A 14,947-nucleotide genomic window follows, 5' to 3' on the forward strand; every position below is an offset into this window, starting at 1 on the left:
AGAGAAAATAATCTGAAATAAAATACATATAGATGTATAACTGAATCACTAACCTAAACTAACACAACATTGTAAATCAACTATACTTCAATAAAAAAATAAAATAAAACCATGGGGGGGAAAAAAAACCTCATAGGTACGTCAAGGCTTTTAGAAAGACAATTCAAAATGTAATCATTTTATGACAAAGGAAAATGCTGGAAGTTCTATTTCTGTATTTCCTAAGATTCGTTTTTACTGCACATTTTTTAATCTGACAGTTTAAAGGAAATTTTTCGTGTTTCACAAATTATTGATGTTTCACAGTGTCAATTTTTTAGCAGATAAATTTATGTAAACATACAACGACGCTTTCACTTACACTCTGTGATATCCTTGAGCCAGGAGCTTTGATTTCTTTATCTTTGTATCCTTAAGATTTTGGACAGTGCCTGGCACACACTAGCCTACCACTAGTAGTGGGATAAGGAAGAAACACTTTGAAATAAATTTTAGTTGTATGCCCAGGCAGGAAAGCAGTTAGGAACCTGCAGTCTGGTTAATAAACCACAAAATTATGTGATACTGCAGTATATGATACGGCTGTACACAGTACAAGGGCATTTTTTTTTTTTTTTTGCGGTACGTGCGCCTCTCACCGTTGTGGCCTCTCCCGTTGTGGAGCACAGGCTCCGGATGCGCAGGCTCAGCGGCCATGGCTCACGAGCCCAGCCGCTCCGCGGCATGTGGGATCCTCCCAGACTGGGGCACGAACCCATGTCCCCTGCATCGGCAGGCGGACTCTCAACCACTGCGCCACCAGGGAAGCCCCGGGGACATTTTTATTACCAACAGATGTTCAGCAACAGAGTAAGCCCAAAATGCTACTAAATGGAAAATTTTTGTCAAGGCTTATAAAGTATATAAATTCCTTTGTAACATACCTGCACATAGGCACAAGGCCAAAATTCCAAGAGGAAACATGCAAAAGGCCCTTTCTGGCTCAAAGGTGACCAAATTACTGTATTTAATCTAATCATCAGTACAAAATTCAGTAACAAGTAGGATATATGGGTCTTATGTCCATTTGATAGGAAACGGGAAGTACTACTTGAATATTGATTCTGCCAGACCAGTTTCCTCTGATGTAGATGATGTAATATGTTTTCATAAAATTGGGAGAATTTCTATTTCAAAAAGTCTGTATACACACACGCACACACACAGTGAGTTCAAAAGTCTATACCACAAAATGTTAGCAGTAATTATCTCTGAGAGAGATATTATAGGTGGTTTTAATTTTCTTCCATTTGCTTCTCTATTTTTTCAAATTTTCAACAATGGACATATATTACTATCATAATATTTTTTAAAAGGAATATAGTTTTGGGACTTCCCCGGTGGCGCAGTGGTTAAGAATCCACCTGCCAATGCAGGGGACATGGGTTCGATCCCTGGTCCCGGAAGATCCGACATGCCGCAGAGCAACTAAGCCCATGTGCCACAACTACTGAAGCCCGCATGCCTAGAGCCCATGCTCCGCAACAAGAGAAGCCACTGCAATGAGAAGCCCACGCACCACAACGAAGAGTAGCCCTTGCTCGCCATAACTAGAGAAAGCCCGCGCGCAGCAACAAAGACCCAACGCAGCCAAATATAAATAAATAAATAAATTAATTAAAAGTTGTTAAAAAGGAATATAGTTTTTTAAAGTGACTATTAAGCACTACTCCCAAATTATACAAAACAAAAATAATGAGAAGGCTCTCATTCACACCTAAATGTGAATTTGTTATTCAGATTTATAATGCTGAAGGGAATAAAACATATGATTTACAAATTCAAAAGCTGAAGATCAGGGTAATAGATTCAAGTTCAAGTAGATATTAAGGGACCACAACATTAGGGTACAGAGTACCAAACAGAAGGCTCTGAATAGCCAAAAGGTGGAGCCATGAAGTTGCTGGGCTCTATGAAGAAGGAGCAGAGTAAAGGTAAGTGGCTGAACGCCGCCCAAAGCTGAGAATTTGGTGAGGAATTTGCCCTGCCCCCTCCTTTCAGAAGACATGGAAAGGTATTTTATCTTCGTAGGATCTGTCCCCCTTTCCTTGCTAATAGGGAAGCCAGCCTTTAGCAAGAGGACCCCTTAAATCCATCCTCCCCCTTGCTGGCATTTGCCTACATGCTTATCTTTTTCACTCTCCTCCCTGAAACCCTTCAGTGGCTGTCCAAAACAAGGCCTATGAAGCCTTCCAAGATATGACACTTAAAAAAAAACACACACACACAACAAGATATGACACTTGTCGTGTTCTCACTACTGCTTTCCTCATAGTTAAAATCCTGGCAACAAGAGCTACTTACAGTTCGCCATACATAGGCTGTGTTTTATTAGCTATTCTGTGCCTTTGCCTGGATGTACATTCCCACTTCCGTCTCTTTTACCTCACTTAATTGACATTCAGTCATCATGGCCCAAAAGCTTTCTCTGAACTCCCACCCCCATTCCTGGGCTGAGCTAGGTTTCCTTGTTCAGAGCTCTCAAATCATCACACTTAAGTCAATGCCATGGACCTAGGTTTATGTGTCCATCTATTTCACTAGATTCTGAGCTCTCAAGGGCAGAGACTGAGAACTCCTTATTCACTTTTATATCCCAAACATAGTGCCTGTGACCTCGTAGGTACACAGCACCTGCAGTAGGTGCTGATGAACCAAGCACCTCAGTAGGAATGGAGCCCCTATGCCATCTTGGGTATAAACACAGAGCTCACACTTACTCAGATGCAGAGGCAACTGAGATCCCCTCCTCCCAGTCATAGCTATCTGGAATCCCACTGCCTATAATCAAAACTTCCCCCTTTCTCAATCCAGCACTGAGAGTCCTTCTTCCCTCCTTGGTTTAACTGAAATCTGGCTCTTACTGGAAAATACTCCCATATAGCTTTCTCATATATATGTTGCTTATTCCCTCACATTCAATGTACACTGGTGTCCTCCTCTCTTCCTCAGTTTCCTGATTATTACTCCTTGGCTTTCACATAAACACCCTGGTCCCTTTGAAAATCTGTGGTAATCTCACCTTTCCCCCCTGCTAATTCAGGTAATTTACCAACCTCCACCACTTACTGGCATTTTGGCACCTGGGTTAGTCTTCCTCTCCCTCCTCAGTCCTTGTTTGTCTTCATTCGAGAGGACTTCACTGTCCATGAAAACCATCCACATGACACTGGCTTCTCAGTTCTTTGACCACCTCAACTGAAATAACCTTTGCCCCCAACAGGCCTACCACCATACTCGGCAACTGTCTTCTCCTCAACTGCTCCACTCTTGAAATCTCAAACTCAGTCAGCCCTCACTGACCTTCACTCCCATGCCCCTTCTACGTCCTCCCTGCTATCAACCCCATCTCCACTTCAATCCCTAAGCAGTCTAGACTCTTTGGACCATTAACTCTAATCACTTTTGCTGAGTCCTTAACATCTTCACCTTGTCATCCTTTCATCTTACAGAGCAAAACCCCAATCCTCAATCAACTGTCTCCCATCTCCACTCCTACAACTCGATGCTGAGTGTTGCCATAGGAAATCACATAATCACTCTAATGCCACTACAAATTCAGTCTTTCACCTCAGCTGGACCCTCAAAGCTGCCTGTGACCCCTAGTTTGCCTGAGGAGTTCTTCATCATGTTCTGTAGTCAATACCTGAACATTTCTCCACTTTCCTCAAATCTCCTAGCGTACTACTTCCCTCTTCACCTTCAGTGGATGACCATGCAAAACTACCACGGGACAAAAAAAAAAAACAGAAGCCATCAGGCAGGCACTCCCCTCAACTTTTTACCTTGATACCTGCAAACACCTACATGATAATCATACTTTCCTCTGACAAAATGTTAAGAGATGTGCTTCTACCATCTAAGGCTAAAATCTCCAGTGTGCTCGAGCTCATTCGTCTGGGTCCTCATAGGGATTTTGCTCCATCATACATTCATTCTCTCTCCTCCTGCCTCCTTTTGGGCTCCTTCCCGTATTAGTATTTTAACGTGTTCAAATTTCCCTCATCTCTCCACCCCACCAACACAAAATTCTCACTGCAATCTCATATCCTTTCTTCTACATCCAGCTTTAGCTTATTCTTCCCTTGAATTCACAGCCAAATTTCTGGAAGATGTGTTCGTGTTTGTTGTCCCTACTGCTTTATCTCCCATTTCCTGCTTAAGCCGCAGTTAAACAGCTTCTACTCTTAATACTCTATTAATATGGTTGCTCCCGGGGCTTCCCTGGTGGAGCAGTGGTTGAGAGTCTGCCTGCCAATGCAGAGGACTATGGGTTTGAGCCCTGGTCTGGTAAGATACCACATGCCGTGGAGCAACTGGGCCCGTGAGCCACAACTACTGAGCCTGCGTGTCTCGACCTTGCACTCCGCAACGAGAGGCCGCGATAGTGAGAGGCCCCCGCTCACCACAACTAGAGAAAGCCCTCGCACAGAAACGAAGACCCAACACAGCCAAAAATAAATAAATAAATATATATGGTTGCTCCCCATGTCAATGTCTTTTTGCCAAATCCAAGGGCCATTTCAGACTTGTCTTCTGGTTCCTTTGAAAGCCTTGTACTTCTGGGCTTTATGCCCTCTTCTTGTCATCCCTTCTCAGTGGGATCTCCTTTCCTCTGCTATGCAGTTAAGTATGTTGGTGTGCCTCTGGGTTCTTTTCAGCCCTCTTTCCTTACTATACTTTCCCTGGATCATCTCATGTAACTAACTTAATTACCATTTTTGGTTTATTATTCCCAAATCTTTAGAACAGATCTCTCTCCTGCTTCAGACCTATAAATCCAACTGCCTACTGTTTATCTCCTCTGCCATATCTCATGGACTACTCAATATTAAAATACATCTAATCCTGAACTAATCATATTCCCACTCTCTCCCCACCTAACTTTTCTTGCTTTGTTCTAGTACCTATCTCAGTGACGAAGCCTAGGTTTTATTCTTCTGCCTCTCTTATCTTCCAATTCAAAGCACTAAGTCCTAACAATTCCATTTCCTAAAAACCTCTGAAATCTATCCATGTTCCTCAAAGTCCACTGCCACTATCTAGCACAGTGGTTAAGAGCACTGGTTCAGAAGCTAGACTTGGTTCAAATCCTCACTCCACTATATATTATCCAGCTGTGTGACTCTACACAAGCAACAACTTCTCAAGTGCCTCAGTTCTCATTACTCAAAATATGTTACCTATCATTAGTGCAGACCACCATCACCTCTACCCTGGATTACCCTGACAGCATCTTAAGAGGGCTACTAGTCTCCAGTATGGCCCTTCTGCAATCCAATCTCCTCAGTGTAGTCAGTAATCTTTCTAAAACACAAATCTCATCATGTTACTCCTTACTGTAAACTCTTTAATGATTCCCCACTGCCTTCAAGAAAACATTTCAACCCCTTAAAAATGCACACAGGACCTTTAAAATCTGGTCCCTAATTCCTTCTCTTATTCCTGTCCTCTATCATCACATGCACACCATACTGAACTATTTGGAGATCCTCAGACTTACAGTGCTATTCTTTGCCTCTGGGCCTCTGCATATACAGGCATCCCTTGGAAATATTGCAGGTTCAGTTCCAGACCACCACAATAAAGCAAATACTGCAATAAAGTGAGTCACACAAATTTTCTGGTTTCCCAGTGCATATAAAAGTTATGTTTACACAATACTAGAGTCTATTAAGTGTATAATAGCATTATCTCTAAAAGAACAATGTACATACCTTAATTAAAAAATAATGTTGTCATAAAAATGGGACCAATAGACTTGTTCAACGCAGGATTGCCACAAATCTTCCATTTGTAAAATATACAGTATCTGCGAAATGCAATAAAACAAGGTGTGCCTGTACTGTTCTGACTGCAAACCCTGTCTCCCTTCTAAACTGGCTAGATCAACTTATACTTCTGCTTTACATCTCCTTTTGGGTATCACTTCTTCTAAAAGCCTGATTCCTAAGGCTGGTGAGGTGCACCCCAACTAGATCCTTAGCATTCCATACCTACTTTCATCCTAAATATTAGGTGTTAATCTCAACCATAATTGCTTCTTTAGACTGTAAGTTCCTTGAAGATAGTGACCATGGCTTATTCACTGCTATGTCCCTAGGGACCAGGATAGTGATGGGCACACAGAAGACATTCAACCAATACCTGTTGAATAAATTGAGTATGCACTGCTTGCACACCTTTTAATTAACTTTATCTAAAATTTAAAATGTTACATCTAACCAATCATGTCACCAGTCTATACGGATTTCTTATTTTCTCCCATATATCCTATGGAAGGAGTGATCTGAATACAGACACACCACATTTTGTAAAATGCAAGTAACCTTAAGACTGACTTAACTGCCACATTTTAGAAGAACTTTTAAAAGATTACATTGAGAAAATTCTTAATGCACAGTGAAAAGAGACAATAAAAGGAGGTTTTTTTATTCAAAGGTATAACTGGATAAGTAGATTTGTTTACAACCATTCTTGTGAAATACTTTTTAAAAAAATACAACCAACTTCTCTGCCAAAAGCAGACACAGACCTCAACTATGATGACCTAATTTTTGGTGGATAATGTACAGGATTAGGCAGAAACAGGCAAGCTCACACTGGTAGATTAACTACCCCAGTCAAAACTCCGTTTGCAGCCCCCGCTTCTTGACCGATTTCTGTTCCCACTTCGTCTTCTACCATCTTGTTGAGTTCCTGACCGACTCCCCTGTCGATTCTGTCTACCTGACCGGCCACCAGATCGACCACCTGACCGGCCCGACCGGCCTGACCGGCCACTTGACCAGCCACTCCTCTGTCTGGAATTAGAAGATGTGCTTCCATCATAATATTCTTCAATTTCAGGCAACTTGGCTGGCACTGAGAGTACCCAGTCTGAATCATGCCACTCTGCCTGTTGGGATAATTTACAGGATTAATATAAATGCAAAATAGAAACCATAAGCAAACACGTGAATATAGGAGACTCTTTTCATATCCATTAGCTAAAGGCCATCTAGCCATTAAGTTCAAAGTATCTAGAACAAAACTGAAGACCAGAAAACAAAAACATATTCAAAGCTCATTCACTAAAGTTTCTAAGTTTTATGAACAAACAAAACAGAAACAGACTCAGATACAGAGAACAAACAGGTGGCTGCCAGAGGAGAGGGAGGTGTGGGGATGAGTGAAACACATAAGAGAGATCAAGAGGTACAAACTTCCAGTTACAAAATAAATGAATCACAAGGATGAAATGTACAGCATGGGGAACATAGTCAATTATATTGTAATATCTTTGAACAGTGACAGTAACTAGACTTATCATAGCGATCATTTTGTAATATACAGAAATATTGAATCACTATATTGTGTACCTGGAACTAACACAGTTTTGTAGGTCAGTTATACTTCAAGTTTTTAAAAAATGCAGACAATGGGAGGAAATTCTTCAAAATGCTAACAGTGGTTATCTCTGGGGGGCGAGGATTATGAGTGATTGTTATTTTTTACTTTATTCTTCCATGCGTTTCTAGTTGTGTGTGGTAAACATGTACTGCTCGTAAAATTAGAAAGAAAATAAATGTCATTAAAAATGAAAAAAATCAATCCTGTTAAAATTTAAATCTCAAATTTAACATAACAATACAAAGCTTGGTTCCCCTCCCCAATGCTCCCCCCCACCAAAAAAAAAGTTTCTAAAAGCTAAGTTTTAGTCTCAGGTGAAATTTTCAGGCTGATTTTGGGACTCTAAATTCCTACTCAGTTTATACATTCTAAAAGAGACCACCAGTTTCTCAGCACAAAATGAATAAGTCACTAATAAGTAGTACATTGCTTTCAGCAGATACATTGACAGGAGTGTGAGCTGAGATTAAAAATCTGTCAACACCTGCCAGGGAATAAAAAATGTAGCCATTGGAAACAATTTGGTATCGGGGTAAACAACTCAAGATATAAAAATCATTGCAGGGGCCTCCCTGGTGGCGCAGTGGTTGGGAGTCCACCTGCCAATGCAGGGGAAGCGGGTTCATGCCCCCGTCTGGGAGGATCCCACATGCCACGGAGCGGCTGGGCCTGTGGGCCACAGCTGCTGAGCCTGTGCGTCTGGAGCCTGTGCTCCGCAGTGGGAGAGGCCGCGGTGGTGAGAGGCCCACGCAAAAAAAAAAAAAAAAATCATTGCAGCTCATGAGAGCATCGGTATGTCATATTCTGCTACATTAACTGTTTTTCATTGTGATCATGAGTTGTCAAGGCAAGTTAATATTAAAATACCTTACAGGTAAGAGTAAGCAGAGACAAACAGCCACACACACCACTGGTGGCAATATATGACCGAAGCCTTAAAAATACACACACCTTTTGGCCAAGCAGACATCTTTAGAAGTTCACCTTAAAGAGACAAACATGGCAATGCATAAAGAGTTAGCTATGCCAACATTTAAGGCTGACCTTAAATGCCAACATTTAAGGCTGACTGGTTTATAACGGAATATTAGTATTAGAAATAATCTAAATGTCAGAAAATAGGACATTGATTAAGTTGGCCACCCAGGTGGCCAAATGCCAGGGAGCCAATAAAAACAAGTAACTGTACAATTGACAAAGAAATGTGTTTATAATATATTCTGAATTTGTAAAAAGACTTTAAAAACCAAATAATCCCATTCTTGTTTCAAAATATGTATATAAATATGCATAGGGATGTAATAGACAAATTCCACAGTGTAGGAATCTAGTGGACAATCTCTTCCTTCAACAGATAAAATACAAGGAAAATTTTTTTAAAGAAAGAGAGAAAGGAAGGAGAACCTATAAAGTAAACGAGACAAACATCAAATTACAATGTATGAACCTTATGGACCTTCTTATATTTAAAAATATGTAGGAGACAGGGAAAATTTAAACAGAAAATTGGATAATATTGAGGAACTATTATTTTGGGGGGTTTAGTTATGGTATTACGATTGTGTTTTTGAAAGTGTTTTTAGTATTTTAGGTATATAGAAATATTTATGGTTGAAATGATAGACTTCCTAAAATTTGTTTCAAAAGAATACAGGAGAGAGTGGGGAAGTGGATCGAAGTAGACATGAAACACAATTGGCCATGAGTTGATAACTGTGGAAGGTGGGTGATGGGCACATGAGGATTCAGTATGCAATTCTATTTTTTCACGTTTGAAATTATTCATAATTTTTAAATGTTTTAAGTTATGATACAGACTGGATATTATTTATTATTATTTTATTAAGGAATTGTTAACTGATTGAGGCATTTAGCCTAAATCAATGTCATAATGATATTATGACTATGTTATTTTTAATCCTTATCTTTTAGAGAAACATATTCAACTATTTAACAGGTAAAAGTTTTTAAATACCAGGCTTCCCTGGTGGCGCACTGGTTAAGAATCCACCTGCCAACGCAAGGGACATGGTTCGAGCCCTTGTCCGGGAAGATCCCACATGCTGCGGAGCAACTAAGCCCGTGCGCCATAGCTACAGAGTCCGTGCTCTAGAGCCCGCGAGCCACAACTACTGAAGCCCACGCACCCTCGAGCCCGTGCTCTGCAACAAGAGAAGCCACTGCAATGAGAAGCCCACGCACTGCAACAAAGTGCAGCCCCCACTCGCCGCAACTAGAGAAAGCCTGTGTGAAGCAACGAAGACCCAATGCAGCCAAAAATAAAATAAATAATTTATTTTAAAAAAATTTTTTTAAATACCTGTAACCTTTCTGACTCAGTTGTGGGAACATCAAAGCAAACACCCTAAAAGCAAAATGAAAACACTTTTATTTAAATGCATATGAGTTGATTTTTTTAAATATCTGCTTGTAATCTTATATTAGCTAAGAAAAGATTAAGCTCGTCCCATGATTGCCTATAGGATTAAACCAGCTAATATATAATAATGCATGACACAGAATGGCTGCTAATTGTACTTCCTAAATCTAAAAGTAAACCAGTATCTAATAAGAACTGACTACTACTGGGAATCTAGAGTATTCTCTAGAAAAGTTTTTGTAGACACTATAATGTTCCATGTCCCTTGTAAAATGACCCATCTAATAAACTCCTTTAAAAATGTAGTGCCAGAAACTTTCTCTCGTACAGTGCTGAAATGTTTATCAGATACCGAGAATGAAGTAACCTAAGATGCTTCCTCTTTGGTTTTGGTTGCTGATAAGTTGCAAGTTAATTTAATATTCAAGTATAGCTTTGCTCTAAGGACCTTGGTATATTTTCCTTCCCCTCCACATTTTTTCTGAATGTACATATTTGTCTCATACTTGCCACAGATCTTTTTTGAAGGTAAGTAGTATTAAATTTGAGAAAGATAACTATTTCCAATAAATGGGCTAATAAATTATAGACTAGAATGAACCTATGTTATCAAGTGAGATGAATAAATATAACATCTTTTCTCAAAACCATTAGAAGAAATCAGTCACTTATATTACAGATGGTCTTAACTTTGCTATTTCATAATTGTATGAAAATACTTAATTCACTTTATTATCCTCATTAACAATCAATAGCAGGCCACTTAAAAACCAATATTGTGTATTCTCTAAAAAATAGAGCTGTTTAGCTGTTGCAATTATAAGTTACTTAATCTTAGAAAATAAACACACACAACCACATGTAATATGTATACAAAGGCAGAAACTTAGAAAACTCGGATATTAGTCAAATTAAGCAGAATGACTTTACAGCTTTCTAGAGGAATGGGTTACTTAAATAACTCCCTAAATTTACAAGTGGAAACATACTAACACATGGAGAACATCCCATTAGGCTTCAAAAAAAAAAAAAAAAGAATCTGCTAGTCTATATAATCGTATAATCGTACAGCAGTTGTCTAGAAAAGCCTACCATATTTCCTTTTAGGAGGCACATTCTGGTAATTTGGGACACAGCATTACTACTCAGCTTTCTGTTAAGTTCTTTCCAAGCACAGCTAACATCCTGTATTTCTTCTGGGCTTTCCAGAGTCATGGTCACAAACCCCTTAAGGAATAAAAGTCACATTATATTTGGGAAAAAAGCAGCAGCATCAGGACAATGACATTCTAACTTGACAGCCCTTTTTGACTTAACCATGTACTTCTTATGAGCCAATAGTATAACATGACTGCTAAAAAAACAACTTCTTTGAAATTATATTAATAGAAGACTAATGTTTATATATAATTGAAAGTACCATTCTTCTATACATTGCTGTAAAGACTACATTTAATCCTAACCATCATGCTTTAAGAGGAAATTAAACAAACTAGAGCATCAGAGAAAAGATAAGGTAGTGGGGAATTAAGGAAATGCTGAAGGAATCAAAGTTAGCTTTGAGTGGAAAAACAAGAGGACATAAACCTCTTTAAACTTCTGAAGGACTATTACATAAGCAAAAATTACTTGTTCTGTAGAACTTCACTGGACAACAAAAGGATCAACATGAAGAAGATATAGGGAGGCAGTCAACTAACAAGTATTTGAGTGCCCCCTATGTATGTGCCAAAGATGCTCTAGGTGCTAGAGATTCAGCAGTAAATAGTCCTTTGTCTCATGGAGGTTACATTCTAGTATGTGTGTGGCAGGGGGTTGGCGTGGCGGCAGTGGATAATGGTGGGAGAGGAGACAGTAAACAAATAAGGAAATATATATGTCAGATAGTAATAAGAATCATGAAAAAAAAATAAAGCAGGGGAAGAAAATGAAAATAGAGAGTAAAGGGAGGGGTAAGCTATTTTAGACAGTGTGATGAGGAAAGACTTCTCTGACACAGTGGTATCTGAGTAGAAAACTGAATGAAGTGAAGGAGAGAGCCAAGGTTATTAAAAGGAAAGAACGTTCAAAACAGCACAAATAAGTGTAAATGCCTTTTGTAGGGTTAAGTTTATGTTTGAGTATCAGAAGTAAGTTAGGGTAGCTGAAAACAAGCAAGGGGAGAGTGATAGGAGATGAGGCCAAAGAGGTAGCAAGGGAAGACGCTACAGGACATTCATGGTAAAGACTGTGGATTTTGGTTTAACCCATAAAAGAAATATCAAACCACTAACACCCTGTTGCTAAGATATTTAATCAGAGGACAGATGACCCATCTGCCAAAGAGGGATTCTTTTATTAGATAAAAGTTGGGATTAAATTACCTCTTACATACTTCTTAGCTTTAAAAGTCTATCTTCATATTTGCCTAAGAAGTATGGTTTAAATGTTTTCTTGAGAAGTATCTGGTGGGTTACTAGGGATAGGGTATTTGCTCAGTGCTAAAGTATCACCCCACAGATTAGAGAGTAAAATATACCTTTATAATGGGAATATATGGCTCTGGGTACGGTTTGTTTTGACATCTGATACTGAACTGGCAGGGGGACAGATCAGATGGTGTTTTTTACACACACACACGCACACACGCACACACACACACACACAAAGAGACACCCTCCACATATACAAGCAATCCTTACTTTGCATGGTGTTGTGTTAGCTGCAGAGTCTACTTCTCGATTTGCATGGCTCCATGGCAAACAAAATGAGGAATCGGTTCTGGTATGCAAGTTTCGGTTAACAAAGTACTGTGCAAAGTGAAGATGTCCTATATTTCCCTCCAGATAGAGAGATATCTATGGTTCAGTTTTAATCCTTCTCAACCACATGCAATTTTCTCACAGATTTCTACCTTATCAGAGGTGATCAAAGAACGTGGTTCAAAACTTGATGCGCCAGAGATGTGGGCTAATGCTGCAGCCAATGCATCCACTGCCCCTTTCTCTTCTATCAGTCTCTGAGCTGATGGTCGGAAAAAATCAACAGCAGCATAAGAAACGGAAGCCAGAGACCTATGGTTTAAAAATAGTAAATTTTCTTGGTCAAGACAAAGGGGAAAAATTAAAGATAAGAGAATGAATGGGAAAAGAGAGAAACATTTTCGTATTTTAATATAATTAAATGTCTGCTGGTAAAACTGGTGATTAAAATTTCTGATATGTGAACTAGGAGAGCTTAAAGATGTATAGCCTAATACAAAGGAAAAAAAATCATTCAGCAAGGTCAGAAAGCATACCTGATGGCATCCATGCTTTTAGATTTAACTAAATCCATTGTAGAAGGAACACCTACACGTTTAAAAGTAATTCCCTGAAAATGAAAGAATTACATTAAAGAAAAATGGAAGTCTTTACAATTAATTCCTAAATTAATCTAGTTTGTTGAATTTCCATTTCTTGGACTTAAAGATTTCCAAGCCCTAGCAGATCAAAAGATTTTCTAACAAATCATCAATTACAAATTCTAGAAAGAGAAAAAAAATGTTTTTGAATTGTCTCTTAGTTACAATCATGGAATTTCAGTTGCAAAATAAAGCTGATTTAAAGAAAAGAAAAGGATGCTGTTTATATCAATTTACTTTTTTCTTATTATCCTCATTTTACAAGGTATATGAAATAGTGTATGAAAACACACATCATAAAAATAGGAAAAATGTGAAATACCACAAAAACTCCAGACCACAAAAAATGTGTAATTTCTTATAGAAACTGGTTAGTGTACCACTACTCGATATAATCTTAACTATTACACCAAGACAATGTCACAATCATCCATTTACAATACTGGACTAAGAGGTACTGAAATCACAATGCACTTCTGATTTTAGTATCAAGGGAGAAGTTCAAGGGAAAAATGAGAAAGTCAGCTCTTCTGTCTTCACAATAAAAGCTGTATTAAAACAAAGTCTTGCAGCTAATATAAATTTAGCTCTCCACATGCTTCACATCCAAATGCAGCTTAAACTGAGAAAAGTTATAAAGATCTAATGCTGAGAACAAATACAAAAAGATCTCTTTTCTAAGGCACCATTCAGATAATAAGCCTGAAATAATTTAACTCTACTTACTGCTTTTTGTTCCACATATCTTAATTGACCTCTTTCTCTTGGTTGATAAAAACATATGCAAATCCCTGTCCGGCCAGCTCTACCTGTGCGTCCAGAGCGATGAATATAGGACTCAACATCCTAAAAATAAAAGAGGTAACTCTTCTTAAAAATCTGGCAAATTAAAAAGTCATTCCAGCATCCAAATAATAATAAGAAAAATAACAAAACTACTACTATCAATAATAACATTTTTATTTCAATCCTGTTGCTCTTTTCAACATCCCAAAGGGGGATGTTGAAACATCCCATCTGCAATAAAGGGGATAGGATTTAAAACCGTTTTATCCACTCCATCCCAGGGTTCTTTACACGGTAACTTTTTATAACTCCCTTGCATGATTCCATGCCTCAAATCCAAATAAAGAGGTTAATCATTTGCAAAGGCACCAGATTCTGATCAATTTAACATCACACTAACAAAAAATGGCTAAGAGCAAGAAAAGATAACATATTTTTCATATATAAGCAATGTCTTAAAAATAAAACAGCAATTTATATAGCTGTTCTTATTTTCTCCAAATCAAATCTCATTTCCTTGAAAATTAAAAACATAATGAGGTATCACCGTATTCCTGTTAGAATGGTCATCATCAAGAAGACAAAAGATGGGCTTCCCTGGTGGCGCAGTGGTTGAGAGTCTGCCTGCCGATGCAGGGGACGTGGGTTCGTGCCCCGGTCCGGGAAGATCCCACATGCCCCGGGGCGGCTGGGCCTGTGAGCCATGGCCGCTGAGCCTGCGCGTCCGGAGCCTGTGCTCCGCAACGGGAGGGGCCACAGCAGTGAGAGGCCCGCGTACCACAAAAAAAAAAAAAAAGAAGACAAAAGATAACAAATGCTGCTGTGGAAGTGGAGAAAAGATAACTTTGTGCACTGTTGGTGGGATTGTAAATTGGTACAGTCACTATGGAAAACAGTATGGAGGATCCTCAAAAAATTAAAAATAGAACTACCACAGGATCCAGCAATTCCACTTCTGCGTATATATC

The 14,947-nt window shown here is 38.9% G+C and overlaps 1 protein-coding gene across 4 annotated transcripts in view; it reads right to left on the minus strand.

Moving 5' to 3' along the window:
- Positions 1-6,442: 6,442 nt before the first annotated feature.
- The window catches only part of DDX50 (DExD-box helicase 50), a 29,306-nt gene continuing 20,801 nt past the window's right edge, over positions 6,443-14,947 (minus strand). For 3 of the 4 annotated variants that reach the window (XM_081227703.1, XM_081227701.1, XM_081227702.1), the window contains 6 exons: positions 13,920-14,039; positions 13,089-13,162; positions 12,705-12,864; positions 10,904-11,038; positions 9,752-9,796; positions 6,443-6,937 (listed from right to left, as the gene is read on the minus strand). In XM_081227703.1, coding sequence (XP_081083829.1) covers positions 6,650-6,937; positions 9,752-9,796; positions 10,904-11,038; positions 12,705-12,864; positions 13,089-13,162; positions 13,920-14,039 — 822 coding nt within the window. In that variant the 3' untranslated portion in view covers positions 6,443-6,649. Of the gene's footprint in view, positions 6,938-8,381; positions 8,416-9,751; positions 9,797-10,903; positions 11,039-12,704; positions 12,865-13,088; positions 13,163-13,919; positions 14,040-14,947 lie in introns of those variants that run through there. The other variant, XM_081227704.1, reaches the window with a different exon arrangement.

The sequence above is a fragment of the Mesoplodon bidens genome, assembly GCF_964165515.1.
Source record: "Mesoplodon bidens genome assembly, chromosome: 1".
NCBI classification, from domain to species: Eukaryota; Metazoa; Chordata; class Mammalia; order Artiodactyla; family Ziphiidae; genus Mesoplodon; species Mesoplodon bidens.